Source organism: Mesocricetus auratus, unplaced genomic scaffold (assembly GCF_017639785.1).
Source record: "Mesocricetus auratus isolate SY011 unplaced genomic scaffold, BCM_Maur_2.0 Super-Scaffold_100046, whole genome shotgun sequence".
Lineage (NCBI taxonomy): Eukaryota > Metazoa > Chordata > Mammalia > Rodentia > Cricetidae > Mesocricetus > Mesocricetus auratus.
Window position 1 is genome coordinate 2,189,756 of NW_024429223.1, and position 18,546 is coordinate 2,208,301.

An 18,546-nucleotide genomic window follows, 5' to 3' on the forward strand; every position below is an offset into this window, starting at 1 on the left:
GATCTATCTTCCTGTGTAGCCAAGGCTGACCTGAAACTCACTATGCAGCCCAGGCTAGCCTTTAAAGTGTTGGAACTTCGGGAGTGAGTCCCCACGGCTGGCCTAAATGCTCTCTCGCACGGGTAAGAGTTGGGGGTCCCAACCCCACCCCGATTTGCCTCCGGTCCCCTCTCTGCTACTCTCAGAATGTCCGCGTTGCTGCTCAAGTTTGTGCACTCAGAGAGACCCATTAATCAAAACCACCTTTATTAGTTAAAGAGTATCCCCACGGGGGTGCCCGGGAAGCAGCCCCAGAGGACAGAGTAATATATATATACATGGTGTGGGAGGGCTGAGTGGGCCGGCCACTGTGGAGGAGAGTCCTCGGACCTGTGGGCTGGGTCTGTGGAAGAAAACTTCTCCGTGTGAGGCCCACCGGGGAGCCTACCATGCGGGGCTGGAGCCGGCAGACCAACTCCGGCTCTGGAGCATGTGTGGCGCAGAGCGTCGAGGCTGGGTCACGGCTGAGTCACCAAGCCACTGGCTTCGGAGTGAGTCTAGGGGAAGAGCCATGGGCTTCCAAGGTCTCGGACGCTTCTCCCGACACTGTGCCCCCTTCCCCCAGAAGCCTATGGGGACCCAGGCAGCCCCGCCCAATACCAATTCACCTTTATGGCCTGGAAGATCCACTCCCGGAAGTCAATGACTTTGGTGTACACTCCTGGCTTCTGGGCCAGAGCACAGCCCGTACCCCAGCTCACGATACCGCACAGCCGCCATCTCGAGGTCCCAGAGATGCTGTCCTCACACACGAAGGGGGCCGCCGCTGTCACCCTGGTGGGCGGGATGGGACATCTGGCTGGAGGCCACCGTGGCTCCGGGGGTGGGTGGGAGGGGGGTGGGAGGGTCTCATTCCTATTACCCTACCCTGGCCCCTTCTCTGTACTGTTGGCCCCGGGGGGCTGCCCCGCGGTGTCCCTCACCTGGCAAGCATCAATGCCACCCTCGGGATAGCCAGCGCAGAACATCTTGGATTTGATCTGATTCCCGTAGAAGTCAGGGCTGTTACAGACCTCGTTGCTTATGATGGGGACCCGGGCCTCCTGGAGCACCACAGCCTGCTGGCCTGAGGAGATGTGGGTAAGGTGGCCAATATTGGGAAACAAGCCCTCCACCACCACACCCCGACACCCACCCTACGGCCTTTGGGTCCCTTTGAGATTCAACTAGCCCCACCACCCCACCCCGAAGCATCTTCAGGCCTAAGGGTGTGGTTGGAAGGGCCCGTGTAAAGGGAAGCTTTTTCCTTGAGAGAAGCCTTCCTGCCAGCCTGGTTCTAGAGCCGCATCAGTGCCAAATAAACACACAGGAGGCTATATTAATTATGAAGCTGTTGGCCTTGCTTGTTTCTTACTGGCTAGCTCTGACTTAAGTAATTACCCTATAATTGTTAATCTAAGTATTTCTCTTACTGGAGAATAGTTTTGGGCTTCCTACCCCGTGGCATTACATCTTGACTCTCTGTGTTTCTCCTTCCCAGAGTCCTCCTCGACTCCTAGTCCCACCTATCTAGATTCCTATTGGCCAGCAGTGCTTTACTGACGCAGGACTTCCGACATCAGGCCCGGAACTCACCGTAGAACTGTGTGTTGCCCCAGCCGGTCACGGTACAGACCTTGCCATCCACCAGAGCCTGTCCCGCAGCAGGGAGACACACCGGCTGGATGTATTCTATGAGAGAGAACATACCAGTCCAGTCCCTGCCAGTCAGCCTGTCCCTTGTGGGATGCAGCTCACCCTCCACAAAACCCCGGTGCGCACTATCACTTCCACGATGGGGCCTTCATCATCTCCAGTTGTCCCAGGGAGCTGGGATTGGCCTTTGCCTCAGGAGGGACGGGAGGCCAAGTCACCTGGTCCAAAGTTTCATAGAAGCCGATGGCGTAACCAGAACCAGAGCCAAAGTTAGCTCGGTTCCCCCTGTTTTGGCTCTTAACGGTGGCCGCAGGACTATCACCAGCTCAGAAAGTAGGAAACAGGGAAAACACACCCTGCCCTTGAGACTCCTGGCTTCTACCTGTTAGAAAACTGTCATGATAAACACACAGGCCTCCGCTGACACTGGCTTCCCTAAGATGGAGGCTCCTTGGGCCAGGGCATAGCACAGGCAAGCAGTCCCGGCGGCCCTCACTGTTGCCATGACGTTAATCCAGCCTCCCTCTGCTCCAGAACCTCCCTACGAAGTGCAGTGTTCATGCCCCAAGCTGGGGTTATAGCTCAGTGGAGGAGTGCTTGCCTACAGTGCAAGAGATCCCGGGGTCGCCCCCCCCCCAGCACTGGAAAAAACACAGCACGCACACAAAATTACTTCCCTGCAGAAACCGGGGTGACAAATGGACGTGGTATTGAAAACAAGAAGTATGTATAAGAGTGATTAAGTATCAACAGCCATGGAGAGAGCACCCTGGAGGTCTGTGGGAGAATGAAGGAGTCCAGACTCGGGACACGCAGAGGCCCACGAAAGCACACGGTCACTTGGCAACAAGCAGACACTGTGAGAAATGTGTCCTCAGAGGGTTTTGTCATTGTGTGCGGATCCTAAGGGGCCCCTCCATGCAAAGGAAGATGACTCTGATGTCACAAGGCCATCTTATCTCAAAGGACCACAGTCTTAGGGATGCTGTCTCTGTCTGTGACCAAAACGATTTCATGCAACACTCAGCTGTACGTAAGCTCAGCACACCGCTGCTCTTGTTTATTTACTGTCATTTATGTACTTGTTTATTTGGGGCCTTTTGAGAAGGGGTCTCTCAACACAGCCCAGGTTGGCCCAGACTCACAGACTTTCTTCCTCAGGGCTCAGATGACAGGCATGTGCCACATTAGCTGGCTCTCCACACCTATATTTAAGATTTGTGTGTGTGCGTGCGTGCACGTGTGTGCACACGTGTGTGCGCACGCATGTGTGTGTTCACGCGCATTCGTGCACGTGTGCACGTGTGCCTATGGAGTCCAGAAGAGAGAGCTGGAATTAGAGACAGTTGTGAGAGGCTGGACGTGGGTACCAGGAACTGAGTGAGGGTCCTCTGTAAGAATAGCAAGTACTCTTAACCACTGGGACATCTCTCCAGCTCCTCTCCATATGTTGTAACTCTGCATGGTGTTTGGAGCAGTGCATCCTAGCTGACAATTGCTGCAGATTCACACAACTCTAACTCACCTGGCTCCTGATTCTCCGTGCTAAAGCGTCTATGAGTTGATGGCTTTAGCGTTATGTCCAGACTGGCATAACTGTCATCACTCTCCACTTTAGAACACGTTGTCTCCCCCATAGAAACCTCAGACTCTTTACCTGTTTGTAACATCTCCCCTAACTGGTCTCCTACCTGGGTGGGCTATTTATATCTAGAGTATCTTGTGCAGCCTAGGCTAGCCTCAAACTCGCTATGTGGCCAAGGCTAGCCTTGAACTTGATCCTCCTGCCTCCTCCTCCCGAGCGTGGGGATTCCAGGCACGTGCCTTCATGCCCAAGTTACTATGAATGAATGGCTCTGTTAAGAGCATCTGTGCGACCATCCTATTCCAAGTCGGGAAGGAATCACAGGGTCACGGTGACCGGTTCCTTTACAAAGGGAGGCTCAGGTGATTGTGTACGGCATCCATTCTATCTGGCATTCGTGCTCTCCAGACTTCATGCCTAATGCCCAGTTTGGGCCCCCTCGAGACGGGTCCATTATCACCGTGGAAACCTGAAGTCTCTGGAGTACCCAGCCTGGGGCTGGGCTGCCAGGCTTACCTGTGAGAGGCAGGGGGCTGGAGAGGTGGACCAGAGCGATGTCATTGCTGTTCTCCTCAGTGGTAGGGTCTCGGAAAGGAAGGTAGCCCCCGTGATAGATCACAGCCTTAACCCCCAGTTGCATGCCGTGGGGCGAGGTCCGTGCCACAGCACCAGCAAATACTCGCCATCGAGACAGGACCCGGTTTCGCCTGCCAGGAGAGAAGGGACAAGTCCCTGGGCCCGGCCTCTGCAGACCTCTCTCCTGCCCCACCCTTGGTAGGACTGTGGGGGGACACTCACTCTGGAAAGCAATGTGCAGCTGTCAGCACCCAGTCCCCGGACAGCAGGGATCCCCCACAGAGGTGGGCCCCGTCATAACGCAGGCTGACCTGCCACGGCCACCGTCCCAGGCTGCTGTCCTGGCCCCCAACAATGCGATCCACCGGCAGTTTCCTGCGGCCGCAGTCTGCGGGTAGGTCACAAGGGAGGCCTCAAAACGCAAGGGATCTGAGTTCTAGGGCATAGTCTAGCCCCTCCCTCCCCCCGGGATGGCAGGAAACGCAGCCCTGCCCCCAGCAATTTGCGGGAACAGGGCTCTCCCCACCCCTGGACGCGTGAAGATCCTGGGAAGTTTGTGGGGTCACACTCCACCCTGGGGCCCCAGGGCTCCAGTCTTGGCCGGCATCTAGAGAAGGGTTTGAGGTCGCGCGCGCCTGTGCGCGCAGGTCTTACCTTGACAGACAGCAGTCACAAATCGGCCTCGAGGGCAGTCGCTGGGAGAAGACCCAGGACAGGGGTCGGAGACAGAGTGACAAAACAAGCGACCAGTTAGGATGATATTTGGAGGCTAGGAGTCCAGTGCCACCCGCAGCCGCCCTGCTCACCACACAGAGATGACATCCAGCAGCCTCTGAGCCATCGGCAGGCCGCCCTCATCCACGCAGAAGAAGCCCGACGTACCATTGGCGCCCGCAGTCCGGACATCCAGCTCCGAGTGCGCCAGGGCCCTGCGCGCGCGCCGGGCTCGGGTCAGAGCCGCCTCCAGCCCCATTCCGTGCCCTCCCCTCCCCCGAGGGCCACCTGGGTACCTGAGGAAACCCATCTCCTCGCAGCCGAGCCCCGCCACCCTGGCGTTGGAGCGTGAAGAACACAGCAGCCTCCATGTCCCCTCCGTCTTGTCGAACACTGCAAGTCGCGAGTCCCCGGGGCTGACCTGCACTGCAGGGCGACAGGGCCAAGCCTGGGTCCCACAGAGGCCCACCCCCAGCTTCCCTGACTGCCTGGGGGTCCTGGGGGCTCCGGTCTTGAACCCCTTGTCGCACCCACTACTAGGTGGAATGTCTCTCCCCACTGGGACACCCAATCTGCTGGAACTTGATTCAGACGCCAAGAACCAGGGGAATGATTGCATTTGACTCGGGGAGAAAGCAGATGAGAGAGAGTGAGTCTGTGCAGGATATTCACTGAGAACAAGCAGGGAGTCAGCCAAGCTCAGGGAACCGCCAGCGGGGCCCGGGAACCCTTGGCTAATTCACCAGGTTACTAAAACATTTAAATAAGTGTGACTTGGAGAAAAGAAGGGGCCGGACAGGAAGAGGAACTGAGGCAGATGCCTGTAATTCTAGCACTCAGAAGGTGAAAACTACAGGATCATGAGTTCAAGGCCAGTCTGAACTGGCTACACAAAGGGGGAGGGAGGCTGGCTATGGTGGTACTTGAGTCTAGAATTTGCCGAAGGGTCATGAGTTCGAGGATAGCCTGGGCTGTACATTTTAACCAGGTGTGGTGGTGGCGCACGCCTTTAGTCCCAGCACTCGGGAGGCAGAGGCAGGCGGATCTCTGTGAGTTGGAGGCCAGCCTGGTCTACAGAGAATTGCAGGAAGGCCAGAGCTTGGTAGAGAGACCCTGTCTGAACCCAAGGAATAATAAAATAATAATAAAATAGAGGAAAAGGAGCACCCAGCCTCTTCTATCGCCCAAGCAAAATCTGGGAGATGGACTCAGTGACTCCAGAGTCACCTTAGCTCGGTGCGTGGCTTCCGCTTCCCATCCCAGCACTCAGGAGACCGAGGCGGGAGAGTTGTCACAAGTTTGAAGCCAACGTGGGCCACACACTTAATTCCAGGCCAGCCGGGGCTACAGAATTAGAAGACCCTGTTTCAAATATCAAAAGTCACGCAGCCAATACATCACTAATAACTGGCGAGAGTCAGGCACAAAAACACCTTCTATGCCAGGCCTTGGGAGGCTGAGGCAGGAGGCTTGTGGGCTTGAGGTCAATCAGGGCTACATTATGTCTCGGGCAGAATGAAGGATGGGATGGAAGGAGAGAGGAAAAGGGGGGAGAGGGAGAAAGGCATAATGCAGGACAGGGCTACAGCAGAAGGCCAGCCCACAGCACCGGTTCTGTCTTGAGGGTGGCTGGGGCAGCCTATGTGGCGGGCCAATGCTCCCTGGCCCTCCGTCTGCCTTCCTAAGGTCAGAGAAGCCCTGTTCACACCCGAGTCAGGTCAAACCCTTAAGGAGTGTTCCTTCCTTTATGTTTACCGGACACTTTGAACATGCTCGGTGCTATTTCAGGCTGTCCATAAACCACATGAAGTTTCCTCCCTGCATGAGTAGCAAAGCCCAGGTGCGCAGACAGGTAATGAACAGGACAATAACGGAGACGTGCCCTGTGTCACAGCGGAAGGGGCCACGGAGGCAGGCCAGGCCAGCAGAAGGGATGGGGGGGCTGGGATGTGGGGGCGGAGATGCACTTTGCTGCGAGCGGGCAGGCAAGGACGGCTTTGCCGGGAAGGTGCCTCGAGAGCAAGGAGGGGTCACAGAGGAGTCGAGAAAGATGCTGAGATCTGGGAGAGGACCGAGAAGTAGGCCAGAGAACTAAAGGACGGGAGGTGGAGATCTGAAGACCGCGGCGGGGAGTTGGGTGAGCAACAGCCAGGAGGCAGAGAGAGGATGGCAGAGTTAGCTCGCAGCTGGACCAGCATGCAGCTGCGCCGGGACTCAGAGCTGGGGGCAGGGGGCCACACACTGACCCGACTCAGGGAAGCATGAGTTCCTTCTGGCTGCTGATGGGGGCAGACCTTAGGGCGGGACCTGGAGCCCAGACTGTGACCTCAATGTGACAGGGACGGAGGCTAGGCCAGCAGGGGGCAGCACGGGAAATGGCGCTGGATTCTGGAACTATTTTGTAGGCAGAGACCTAGGCCCAGTGGTACAGACTGTCATCTCACCTATCTGGGAAGCTGAAGGTAGTGGATCAAACATCCAAACCCTACCTGGGATATTGAGTGAGTTCAAGATCAGCCTAAGTAATTTAGGGAAAAGGGTCTCAAAATAAAATGTAAAAAGAGGACTGGGGTGGCATCCTTGCCCACTGGTAGAGCCCCTGCCTAGAATCCCCCAGTGAGGGGCTGAGGGTGTGGCTCAGTGGTAGAGCCCCTGCCTAGAATCCCCCAGTGAGGGGCTGAGGGCATGGCTCAGTGGTAGAGGCCCCTACATGATTAAGGCCTTTAGTCCAATTCCTAGCATCAGTAAAAAAATAATAAATTATATGCACATCCCACAGCCAACCAGGATTTGAACTCAGACTGCCTGCTGGCTTCCATGTTCTCTGCCTAGCACAAACTCATCCATAGCAAGACTAAGAGCTGCTGGTGCAGTTTGCTGTAAATATGGCCTCCGTCTCCGGCCTCTATCAAGAACTGGCTGGCAGCTCCCACTGAGTGATGCCTACCACCCCAGCCCCCAGGATCAAGACCTGAGCAGCAACTTGGAGTCAGTAGACATCATTCCTAACTGCTCCAGATATTTCTAGCCATATGGGGGCCCTGGGGGGGGGCAAGGTAAAATTTCTACGAATGTGCATTGGGAAGATACTGGAAACGGGGGGGGGGGACAGCAAATGCAACTTTTATTTTACTTTTGTCCGTTTCTGGTTTTAGGAAGACAAGGACCCACAGGCCTGAGGCTTGCGACCCCCTTGCTTCAGGCTTGTGAGTGGCCTCCTGTGGTGGCTCTGCACCCACGGGCCGTTAGCTTGAAAGCCGCAGTCAGTCTGAGCTGCTGTTTGTCACCTCACAAGCTGCTCCTCTGCTGCGCGGTGCGTCAGCAGGTGGTGAGCTTGCCGGCCCCTGAGATATATTTAGGGAGGTGTGAAGATCCCAGAGCGAATTAAAGCAGGATACGGCCAACGTTGGGTTTCCTTGTCTGTGCCCTCACATCTCAGTGTTCTAGAAAGTGCACAGTCAATGACCAGAGCCCTGTTAGTGTCTTTCTACGTTGGCTAGTTGGTCTCTTCGATTTGTCTTTGTGGCTTCCTTTCTTTCTTCCTTTCTTTCTTCCTTTCTTTCTTTCTTTCCTTCCTTCCTTCCTTCCTTCCTTCTTTCTTTCTTTCTTTCCTTCCTTCCTTCCTTCCTTCCTTCCTTCCTTTCTTTCTTTCTTTCTTTCTTTTTGGTTTGCTAAGACAGGGTCTTGCTACTTAGTCCAGGGAAGCCTCAAACTTTCAATCATTTTGCCTCAGCCTCTCGAGCACCGGGATCACAAGTAAGCTTGGCTCTATATGCTTATTCTTAAGGGGGGAGATTTCCTGAGCACCTACTGTGTGCCACAGACAGCCTGACCCATAGGCAAAACATCTCTGCCTCCCCTGAATGCTCACAGAGTGTCAGTGTGAGGGTTCCCTTACGGCTGGGTGGCTACGGGGGGCGGGAGGGTGTGCTCTCAAGGAGGGGTGAGGCCTTTGATTACGATTTGGCTAAAAAGCTGAACCCTGCATGGATAAGCCAGACAACTATCCCCTCTCTTCCCACTTGGCTCTGCTCACCCCACATCCCAGATCAGGAAGCAGAAGTTCTCGGAGAGCCCCAGCTCAGAAATGATGGAAGGGAACCCCAGCTCCAGGTGGGGGCTGGTGAGCTCTGCCTTGGCAAGAGGATAGTGGAGCACCTGGGGGTGCAGCCTGTGATCCCAGCTACTCGGGGAGCTAAGACAGGAGAAGTCCAGGTTTAAGCATAGTTCAAGATCAGCTCAACATAGCAAAAATTCTCTTTCAATAAGAAAAGTAAAAAGGAGGTGAAGGGGAGTGTAGCTCAGCAGTAGAGCCCCTGCCTAGAATCCCCCAGTGAGGGCATGGGGGGTGGCTCAGTGGTAGAGCCCCTGCCTAGAATCCCCTAGTGAGGGGCCAGGGGGCGTGGTTCTATCCTTGCTAAGCAGTTAAGCATGTGTAAGGGCTGCAAAGGAGGAGGAGGAGGAGAAGATGAAGGTGAAGGTGGTGATGACTCTGGGGGGCGGGGTATTTAGGGAGCAGGGGGAAGCGCTGAGGTTAGAGTCCAGGGAGACGCTCTGCAGGCCAAGGTGAACTGTGGGTCGTAAGAGTCTTTAGGGCTGGGATTCCATCCTGTTGCCACGTGGAGCGGTAAGGCCTCCTGATCTGTTGCTCTGTCACTTACTCCCCCATGGTCCTAGGCAAGGCAGCCTGCTTCACAGAGCCTCAGTTTCCCCGTATGCAAAACACTGCGATGGCAGTGGCCTTGACGGCAGCCTAGCCTGGGGTGCAAGCTTTCCCTGTGGCAATGAACTCAGCAGTTTCTAGACAGATAACTGAGGAGGGGTCACACAGGGCTACCACCTGACTGCCTGGGTTGCCACAGACCTGCATGAGAGCCAGAGTCTCACTGTGTAGCCCAGGCTAGCCTCAAATTCACAATCCTGCCCTTATTTCCTGAGCACGGGGAGACGGATACGCTACCACGCTGAGCCTTGGCCTGTCTGTGCCTTCGCTCTACTTGAAAACATGCTCTTGTAGGACCGAATGAGCCAATGCCATCAAGTCTCGAGGCTGGCCCCTGCCCGGCCTTGAGGTCAGTGTTTGTAAGTTCAGTCAGGGTGACCAAGTCCAATGCCAACTGTTCAAATCTGGAATCATGTTTCCTCGAAAAAGGCACACCCCACCCCACCATCACCGCCCCTTCCTGCTTCCCTGGGCCACAGAGAAGCAAGTTGGAGGTGGCCTCAGGGAAGCCTCATCCCTTCCTTCCACTTGGGGTTTCCGCCTGTGGCTGCTCCTCCTACCCTCCTACGTGTGCAGTCACACCCACCAGTCTCAAGGCTGCTCCCGATGCCACCGGCATTGGCCTCCGTGTGCAGAAAGGACAGAGAGAGCCGCTACGTCCTCAGGGCTGGGAGTCTATTGAATTCATCCCCTTTGGAATGGGTCTTGACCACACCCCATGGTATACATGTGTCCCATCACAATTTATATCGTGGCGAGAGGTCTGTGGTCCTGGGCATACCATCGTATGGTCAAGCCTCAGTTTCCCCTTGTGTAAAAGGGAGGAACAATAGCCCCACATTCAAAAGGCTGGAGAGATGGCTCAGAGGTTAAGAGCACTGACTGCTCTTCCAGGGGTCCTGAGTTCAATTCCCAGCAACCACGTGGTGGCTAACAACCATCTACAATTCAATCTGGTGCCTTCTGGCATGTAGGCAGAACACTGTATGTGTGACAAATAAATAAATCTTTAAAAAAAGGCTGTATGTGTGTGAATACATAAGTGAAAACGTTAACTTTCTCTCTTTGGGAGCGATGCACTTTGATAATTTCTAATCCTTTTCAGACTCTCTATGTGTGCATGTGTGCACGTGTGTACGTATGTGCAGCAGGTACACATGTGTATTTGTGCATGTGGAGGGTATCATTCCCTAAGCACTGTTCTACCTGGGCTCAGAGACAGGATCTCTCACTGCCTGGAGCTGTCTCTACCTCCTCAGGGCTGGGATTACAAACCTGCTCCCTGATACTCCACTGTCTCACGTGGGTCCTGGGACTTGAACTACCTGGGCTCAGAGACAGGATCTCTCACTGCCTGGAGCCCCAGGGAGACTCCTGTCTCTACCTCCTCAGGGCTGGGATTACAAACCTGCTCCCTGATACTCCACTGTCTCACGTGGGTCCTGGGACTTGAACTACCTGGGCTCAGAGACAGGATCTCTCACTGCCTGGAGCCCCAGGGAGACTCCTGTCTCTACCTCCTCAGGGCTGGGATTACAAACCTGCTCCCTGATACTCCACTGTCTCACATGGGTCCTGGGACTTGAACTCAGGTCCCCAGGCTTGCAAGGCAGGCGCTTTGCTGACTGAGCTATCTCCTCAACCTCGATTTGAGACTTTTATTTTTAAATGGAGTTTTCAGCTAGGTATGGTGATGCATTCCTGGTCATCCCAGGACTTAGAAGGTGGAGGTAGGAGGACCAGGAGGTCTGGGGTCCTCTATAGTAAGCTTGAGGGCAGCCGGGCAATGTAAGATCTTTTCTCAAGAACTTGAAAATGAAAATGTTTTCAACTGCATGGAATACCCGTGGGTGACTTGTCTAGGGCTTGGGGAGCAACGACACCCTGGAGAGGTAGACCTCAGAAGCTAAGCGGGGCCTGGCCTGAGTCACTCACTTAGACTAAAGCCTGTGACTTGGGCGCAGTGGTTCATGCCCATATTACCATCACCGCGAAGCGGAGGCAGGAGGATTGCCACAAGTCTGAGGCCATCCTGGGTGAGTTCTGAGCCAGCCTGAGCCACAGACAAAAACCCTTTTGCTTAGCAGCAATGCAGGCATCGAGCACACACACAGGTATCAGTCCCAAGAGCTCTTTTGAGTTCCCCCATCATGCTTTTCCTCCGGGCCACCCTGGGGGATCCAGGGCTGCTCTGCTCACCTGGGTAGGGCGGCTCCTGCTCGCTCCGCAGTAGGATGGTCACTGTGGAGAAGGGAGACGTGAGAGCAGGTGGGTTGCAGCCCTCGGGGTAGGTGAGACCTCGGGAGCTGGGGGAGGGGGCTGCTCTCACCAATGGCCCAGGACGCAGCCCCAATGCCCGTCAGCAGCAGGAGCGTCCCCACAGTGAGAGCCGCCACCTTGGGCCTGGAGCAGCATGAAGCTGTCTGGACACCTGCAACAGACACCAAGCTAGCGTCACTGCCTGGCTTGTCCTCTGCCCGGCAAAGGCTGGGCACTGGGCCAGAATCCTACCAGGGAATGGAGAATACCTTATCAGGCCTGGGCCTGTGGTATCTCAAGCCCCATTTCCCAGGGCTAGGCAGCTGGCCGGTCTGTCCGGCTCCTGTCGCTGTCGCGTGGACAGACAGGTGTCTGGCTCCCCAAGGGTTACAGCTGGGAAGTGGGTCTGGCTCGGCCGGCTGCCACCTCCCTGCCCCCCCCCGCTGGCAGTTGTTCCTCTCCGGTGACAGGGCACTTCTGGACTTCCTTTCTTTCTTCCTGCTAGCCTGTCCCCAGACCCTCTCTCCCACTAACTTTTCCAGAAATTCTCACAACTTTGAGGCGTCTGTGATCTCTGACCTCTACCGTCTTGGTAACCCTAAAAGCCAGACCTGTTTTCCACAAGAACCCACAAGCTCCGAGATCAAATTTGTCCCTGGGAGGTTGAGAACACACGTTTTAAAACCTAGCTGACCCTATTCCCCGCCTCTGGTTTTCCCCTTTGGTATTTTGTTTCGTTTTATTTGTATTTTGAGACAAGGTCTGGCTACACGGCGATGCCAGCGTCAAACTTGCCATGTAGACCAGGTTGGCCTCAAAGTAGTGGGAGTTCCCCTGCTCTGCCTCCCTAGAGCTACGGTGACAAGCATGTGCCGCTTGCCTGACCATGTTTCTGCTTTGGGTTTTTTTTTCTTCTTTCTTTGTTGCTTTGCTTTTGTTTTTTGATTTTTCCAGACGGGGCTTCTCTGTGTGGCCCTGACTGCCCTGGAACTCACACTGTAGACCAGGCTGGCCTTGGACTCACAAAAAAAAATCCGCCTGCCTCTGCCTCCCAAGTGCTGGAGCTAAAGGCGTGTGCCACCAACACCCAGCTACAGTTTGTTTTGCTTTGCTTTTTCAAGACAAGGTCTCTCCACAAAGCTCAGAATGTCCTCAGACTTATGATGCCCCAGCTTCTGCCTCCTGAGTGCTAGGGTGACAGGCATGTACCACCATGCCTCGCAACCCCACTTGGAAATAGTGGCCTTGGAGGGATGGCTCAGTGAGTAAGAGCACTTGCTGGGCATGCATGGGGACCACAGTTAGGATCACCCATGTAAAGTGCCAGGTGTGGTGGTGAGCACATCTGTAAGCTCAGCACTGTTGGGTGGGCATAGGCAGGGGGGTGTGATGGGGGAAGTCCTGTGTATATGTCAATCAAACACTGCTGGCCAATAGGGAAGCAAGATAGGTGGGACTAGGAGCCCAGGAGGACTCTGGATAGGGGAAACACAGGAGTCAAGATGTAATGCCATAGGGGTAAGAAGTTCGGAACTTTTCTCCGGTAAGAGACATACTTAGATTAACAATTATGGGGTAAATACTTAAGTCAGAGCTAGCCAGTAAGAAACAAGCAAGGCCAACAGCTTCATAATTGATACAGCGTCTTGTGTGTTATTTGGGGACTACAACGCGGCAGAGCCCAGGCGACTGGTGGGGAAAACCCAGAGCAGATGGCAAGGAAAAGGCTTCTCTCAACAGGGGTGGCCTAGGCTTGCTGGCCATCGGTCTAGCTGTCGACTCAGTGAGAGAGCCCATCTTTAGGGAATAAGACAGATTAAGATCAGGACACAGAGTGTCTTCCTCTGTGTCCTTCCCAGCGTGTGAACAGGCACCCCCCCCCACACACATACACCATACTCATACACACACATGCCGGAGCACACAGAGAGAAGAAATAAAAGTACACACAAGAAAGGAAGACAATAAGATGAGTGGTCTTACCCTTTCCTGGCTGGGATCTTGGACACGTGAAACCACTTCTGTGAGCCCCCGGCTCCGCATCTGTTAAATGAGCATGCCTCTAGCACCCACTTTTGAGGTGACTCTGCAGTTCTTTAAACACAGCCAAGCCCCAGCTGTCACCCACCCTGTGCCCAGTGTTCAGTCTCCATCTCTGCCCCACATCGTGGTGGCCCCTTTCCCTGTAGCCCAGAGAGGTTAAGTCACACATCTCCAGTGACTCGTCCTACAGTCACTTCTTGAACCCTGGGCACACTGGGATCCAAGTCCGAGGAGCCAAACCCCAAACCGCCCCCTCGCTGTGCCGCTGTGCCTGACAGTCGTGTTTATATAAGGCGTTATCACTGTGTGACCCTGGGCGACTGTCTCAGTGCAGGATTGAGCTCCACGCCATCTGTCTCTTAAGCACTGTAGGGTTAGGCATCCAGTGGGGGCGCCTGACAGGAAAGGGGGAGACGCTCTGGGGGAGATTACCTAAGACCTGCAAAGAGCGATACCAGGCGCAGAGCTGTGCGTTGAAGGAAGCGCATAAGCTAAGACGGACGGAGGAGCAGGACCCGGCTAAGACTGGCAGACAGGCAGGACCAGGCTAAGACGGACAGGCGGGACCTGGCTAAGACGGACGGGCAGGCAGGACCTGGCTAAGACGGACGGGCAGGCAGGACCAGGCTAAGACTGACGGACAGGCAGGACCAGGCTAAGACGGACAGGCGGGACCTGGCTAAGACGGACGGGCAGGCAGGACCAGGCTAAGATGGACGGGCAGGCAGGACCAGGCTAAGATGACCGGGCAGGCAGGACCAGGCTAAGACGGACGGGCGGGACCTGGCTAAGACGGACGGGCGGGACCTGGCTAAGACGGACGGGCAGGCAGGACCAGGCTAAGACGGACGGGCGGGACCAGGCTAAGATGGACGGGCAGGCAGGACCAGGCTAAGATGGACGGGCAGGCAGGACCAGGCTAAGACTGACGGACAGGCAGGACCAGGCTAAGACGGACGGGCGGGACCAGGCTAAGACGGACGGGCGGGACCGCACATGCTCTGTTAGACTGCAAGACCAAAGACAGCCAACTGGCACCAACTGGAGGAAGGCCGTGGGAGGCCAGGAGCCCAGGGAGAACGGGACTTTCTCAGCATAACTGAGATCCTGCAGACGGAACGCAACCGCCAGGAAAGCCTTCTGCAAACCCCAACTTGAGTGAGGCCTCTGCAAAGTGCTCTCGAGGCTGCGAGAGCCCCAGCCCTCGCGCCCGGGTCCCTGGTAGCGTGGCTGGTACCCGCAGTACAAAATCAGCGCTAGGAGGAAACAGGAAGTGGCTCAGGATCACGCCAGGGCAGTTCCTGACAGTGGTTCTAGACGAGGTGCTGTTTACAGAGGAAAGTAACTCAGTGAGAACTGGGCATGCCCGTCATCCCCGCACTGACCTCCGCGCTGGGTCCCGGGGCTGCTGCAGCCTCTGTACACCGACCTCTGTGTATTCGCCACATCCATGCTGCCCACGGTGTCTGCCAAAGCCTTCCGTCCTCCCGCCCCTCCCCAGAGCATCCTGCCTCATCACCCTCATCCCAGGCCTACTCCTTCCTCCCCACAGCATCCTGTCTCATCACCCTCATCCCAGGCTGTCCTCCCTTCAGCTGCTGGCCACTTCCTGCTCTAGCTTGCCAGTTCCAAGCCCCCACACACGTGTGTGTGCATGGCACCCGACTGGTTCATCTCCTCGGTCCCCTAGAAATGTAAATGTGAGCCCAAACTGTCCCTTTTCTATCCAGAACATTCCCCTGGGGCTCCCCGGTGTCCTGGACCCAGCATCAGAATAAGCACAGCTTTTAGAGTCCCGAGTCCTGAATGTAGTAGGTCTCTTCAAATCCTCAGACAGACACTGGTCATTATCAAGGATCCCACAGGCGTTCTAACCACGGAACTCACAGAGTGCTGTCATCCCGTTTTTCAGGAGGCTGAAGCAGAAGGATCACTAAATCTGAGGCCAGCCTGGGCTGCATAGTGAGACTAAGAAACAAAGACTGAGGACAGGGCTCAATTATAGAGCCCCTGCCTAGAATCCCCCAGTGAGGGGCTGGGGGCGTGGCTCAGTGGTAGAGCCCCTGCCTAGAATCCCCCAGTGAGGGGCTGGGGTGTGGCTCAGTGGTAGAACCCCTGCCTAGAATCCCCCAGTGAGGGGCTGGGGTGTGACTCAGTGGTAGAGCCCCTGCCTAGAATCCCCCAGTGAGGGGCTGGGGTGTGACTCAGTGGTAGAGCCCCTGCCTAGAATCCCCCAGTGAGGGGCTGGGGTGTGACTCAGTGGTAGAGCCCCTGCCTAGAATCCCCCAGTGAGGGGCTGGGGTGTGACTCAGTGGTAGAGCCCCTGCCTAGAATCCCCCAATGAGGGGCTGGGGTGTGGCTCAGCTGTAGAGCCCCTGCCCAGCATATATGAGAGCCTAGCTTTGAGCCTCACTATTTCAGGGGTAGAAGGAAAAAGAAAAAGAGCCAGAGCGACCTCCATCACTACCTTATGGAGAGACCCTACCCTGCCAAGGACGCTCCTGAGGTTGGTCGGCCACGGGCACCAGCTCTGACACACACCTGTGCTGACGCTCTGCCCCATCTTTGCCCGCCAGGCGTGCGTGCCCGCCCTCCCTCTCTCCCTCCCTCCCCCCCACCCCTGATCATCTTTTGACTCGCACATGGCTCCTTCTAATTCCAGGCCCCCAGTGACACTTCCACGGCCATCGTGGCTGCATAAACGCCAGCAGCGCCCGGCCGCTGCAGAGGGTCTGGGGACCACACATCACTCACTTCACCCCGTGCTTTGCACCCCTTGAGGCCACGCCACAGTTAAACAGGACAGAGCTGTCACCCCTACACCTTTCCCAGCCCCTCCCAGAGCACAGCAAGCTGCCCGGGGATGCGGGAGCACGCTCCTCCGCTTCCCTTTGCGGTCAACCCCAGCACCGTCCGTCCGTCCGTCCGTGCAGGGATTCTCTCCTCTCTCCTCCCATAGGCCCTCACCCTTCCCCTCCGGCCACCTCCCCGAGAGGCCAGGCTCTGCCACCCCCCTGACCACTCTATGAGGAGAAGGGGAGCCTGGGTTCACACAGTGGACCAAGGCTTGCCTGGAATCCGAGTCCAGACACCCGTGCTCGTCACCGGGGCCGCATGTTTACTGCTCCCCACCTACTGTCTGTTAAGTCATCATTGGCCGCAGCCATCATCTCCATTTCAGAGGAAACCGACGCCCGTAGAGGATACGGCATGTCTAGGGCCACACAGCTAAAAACAAAAAACGCCCAGGACTAAACTCAGCTAGCCTGGCTCACAGAAGACAGCCAGGATTGGGGGGCCGGGGGGACCGCCCCGACCGGCGTCTCCATCTAGTCCCCAAGTACACACAGGGTAGCAAGAGAGGCCGGCTTCCAGTGTGGGTGTCTAGGCCACCCCTCGGCTGGCTTTTCTGCCTCTCTCCTCTCTACCCATTCAGGTCAAGTCCAAAGTCCCCCTTTCGCTCTTCTGTCCACAATGCGGGGAGGCAGAAGGAACGCTCGCAATGGTGGGGGGTGGGAGTTTGGGATCCTTGGGTTCCTGGGTCCTCACAGCGACTGACCTCTTCCAGAACACCTCTGGGTTACGACACATGCCTCATGCCCCGAGCCCCAAGTTATTGACTGTGTGTTCCACGATCCCAACAACCTGGTGGAGGGAGTTATTATCATCTGTCCGTGCTTGACTGTGGGGTGTATGAAGCCCAGAGGTGCGATGCTACCTGCCCAAGACCACGCCGCACAGACCAACAGAATCACCCTGGCCGACTCTCCACCCTTAACCGAGACGGCAAGCAGCAGCAGCAGCACCCCCACCAGCAAACCCCCACCTCAGTTCCCAGGAGACGACACATGTCCTTGGTTAGCTGAGAAATCCCTGGGACGTGAGGGGAAACTAAGGCACCCGGACTGTCGTCTGGGGGTGGCAGGGAGAGACAGCTAACACGGAAGGTTGGCTAATAGTTAATCGGATGGACACGGACTCTGGGTGGGGTGGTCTTGAGTCTGACTGGAGGACCCCAAGACAGGAGGCAGGGTACAGGCTAGGAGACAGACCAGAAGATGGTGCTAGATAGGGCTGAAGTTGGGGTCCAGGGACGGGAGGGGGGGACTCACCCTCCTTCTTCGCCATGTCAGGGACTCTTGTTAATGATTCCCAGGTTGACCTGTTGGGCTGGGGCGGAACCTAGGGACAGGAACAAGGAGGCACGGCCTGGGGGAGCCTGGCTTGGCTCTGTCCTGGCACCCCCAGTCCCAGGGAGCAGCTGGCCCTGAGTTGGGGACAGGGCCTGAGAGGGCATAAGTTTTGCTGGGGTCAGTGGTGGCAATGTGTGAGCAGCCACCAGGGGGACACCTGGAGTGGCGAGGCAGAGTCTGGTTGGCCCGAGGCTGAACTTCCAGGGGGGACTGGAGGGCTTTGAGGCAAGAACTCTGGGGAGTCCTCGGATGTCTGAGCTTGCGGGGAAAGCAGGCTGGAGGTGGTCTGCGGTTCCTGGGGTCCCTTGTACGGGCCGGCGGGCAGCGAGCAGATTGGTGGGGGACAAGGGGCTCCGAATTCTGTGCCTTACCCTGGGGTCCGCCGGAGATGGCGCAGGTTTGGGGTTAGTCTCCAGGCCTGGGTAGGGGCATGGCGTCCCCACAGCCGCGGGCAGCGCGGGAGGCAGGCAGGGGTGGCAGCGGCAGCCAGCAGCCAGCAGCGTGGGGCCTGCCGAGCCTGCAGCCTCACCTGAGGAGGAGGGGGCTGGGTGGGAGGCGGAGACGGGGCGGGGAAGGGCGGACCCCAGGACTGGCCGCCACAGAGGCCACCTGGCTAATGGGGCGGGGCCTGCAGGGGTTGAGCCGGGTAGGCTCGGACACCAGCCTGCGCTCCCACCTCCAGGGGCACTCAGGTGTGTCCGGTGACAAACTGGGGTTGCTCAGAGCCCCGAAGGATGGGATTCCTCCAAAGTGGAGGAATGAGCCGCTGCAGAGTTCCG

The 18,546-nt window shown here is 56.6% G+C and overlaps 1 protein-coding gene across 1 annotated transcript; it reads right to left on the reverse strand.

Moving 5' to 3' along the window:
* Positions 1–229: 229 nt before the first annotated feature.
* On the reverse strand, positions 230–18,484 carry Hpn (hepsin). Its single transcript, XM_005081784.4, is given in 15 exon segments — positions 230–536; positions 648–797; positions 799–813; positions 963–1,105; positions 1,615–1,710; positions 3,776–3,966; positions 4,058–4,223; positions 4,490–4,530; positions 4,642–4,764; positions 4,846–4,975; positions 11,472–11,513; positions 11,602–11,703; positions 13,515–13,574; positions 17,687–17,756; positions 18,139–18,484. Coding segments are annotated over 14 exon segments (1,314 nt in total). The 5' UTR covers positions 17,703–17,756; positions 18,139–18,484; the 3' UTR covers positions 230–497.
* Positions 18,485–18,546: the final 62 nt, after the last annotated feature.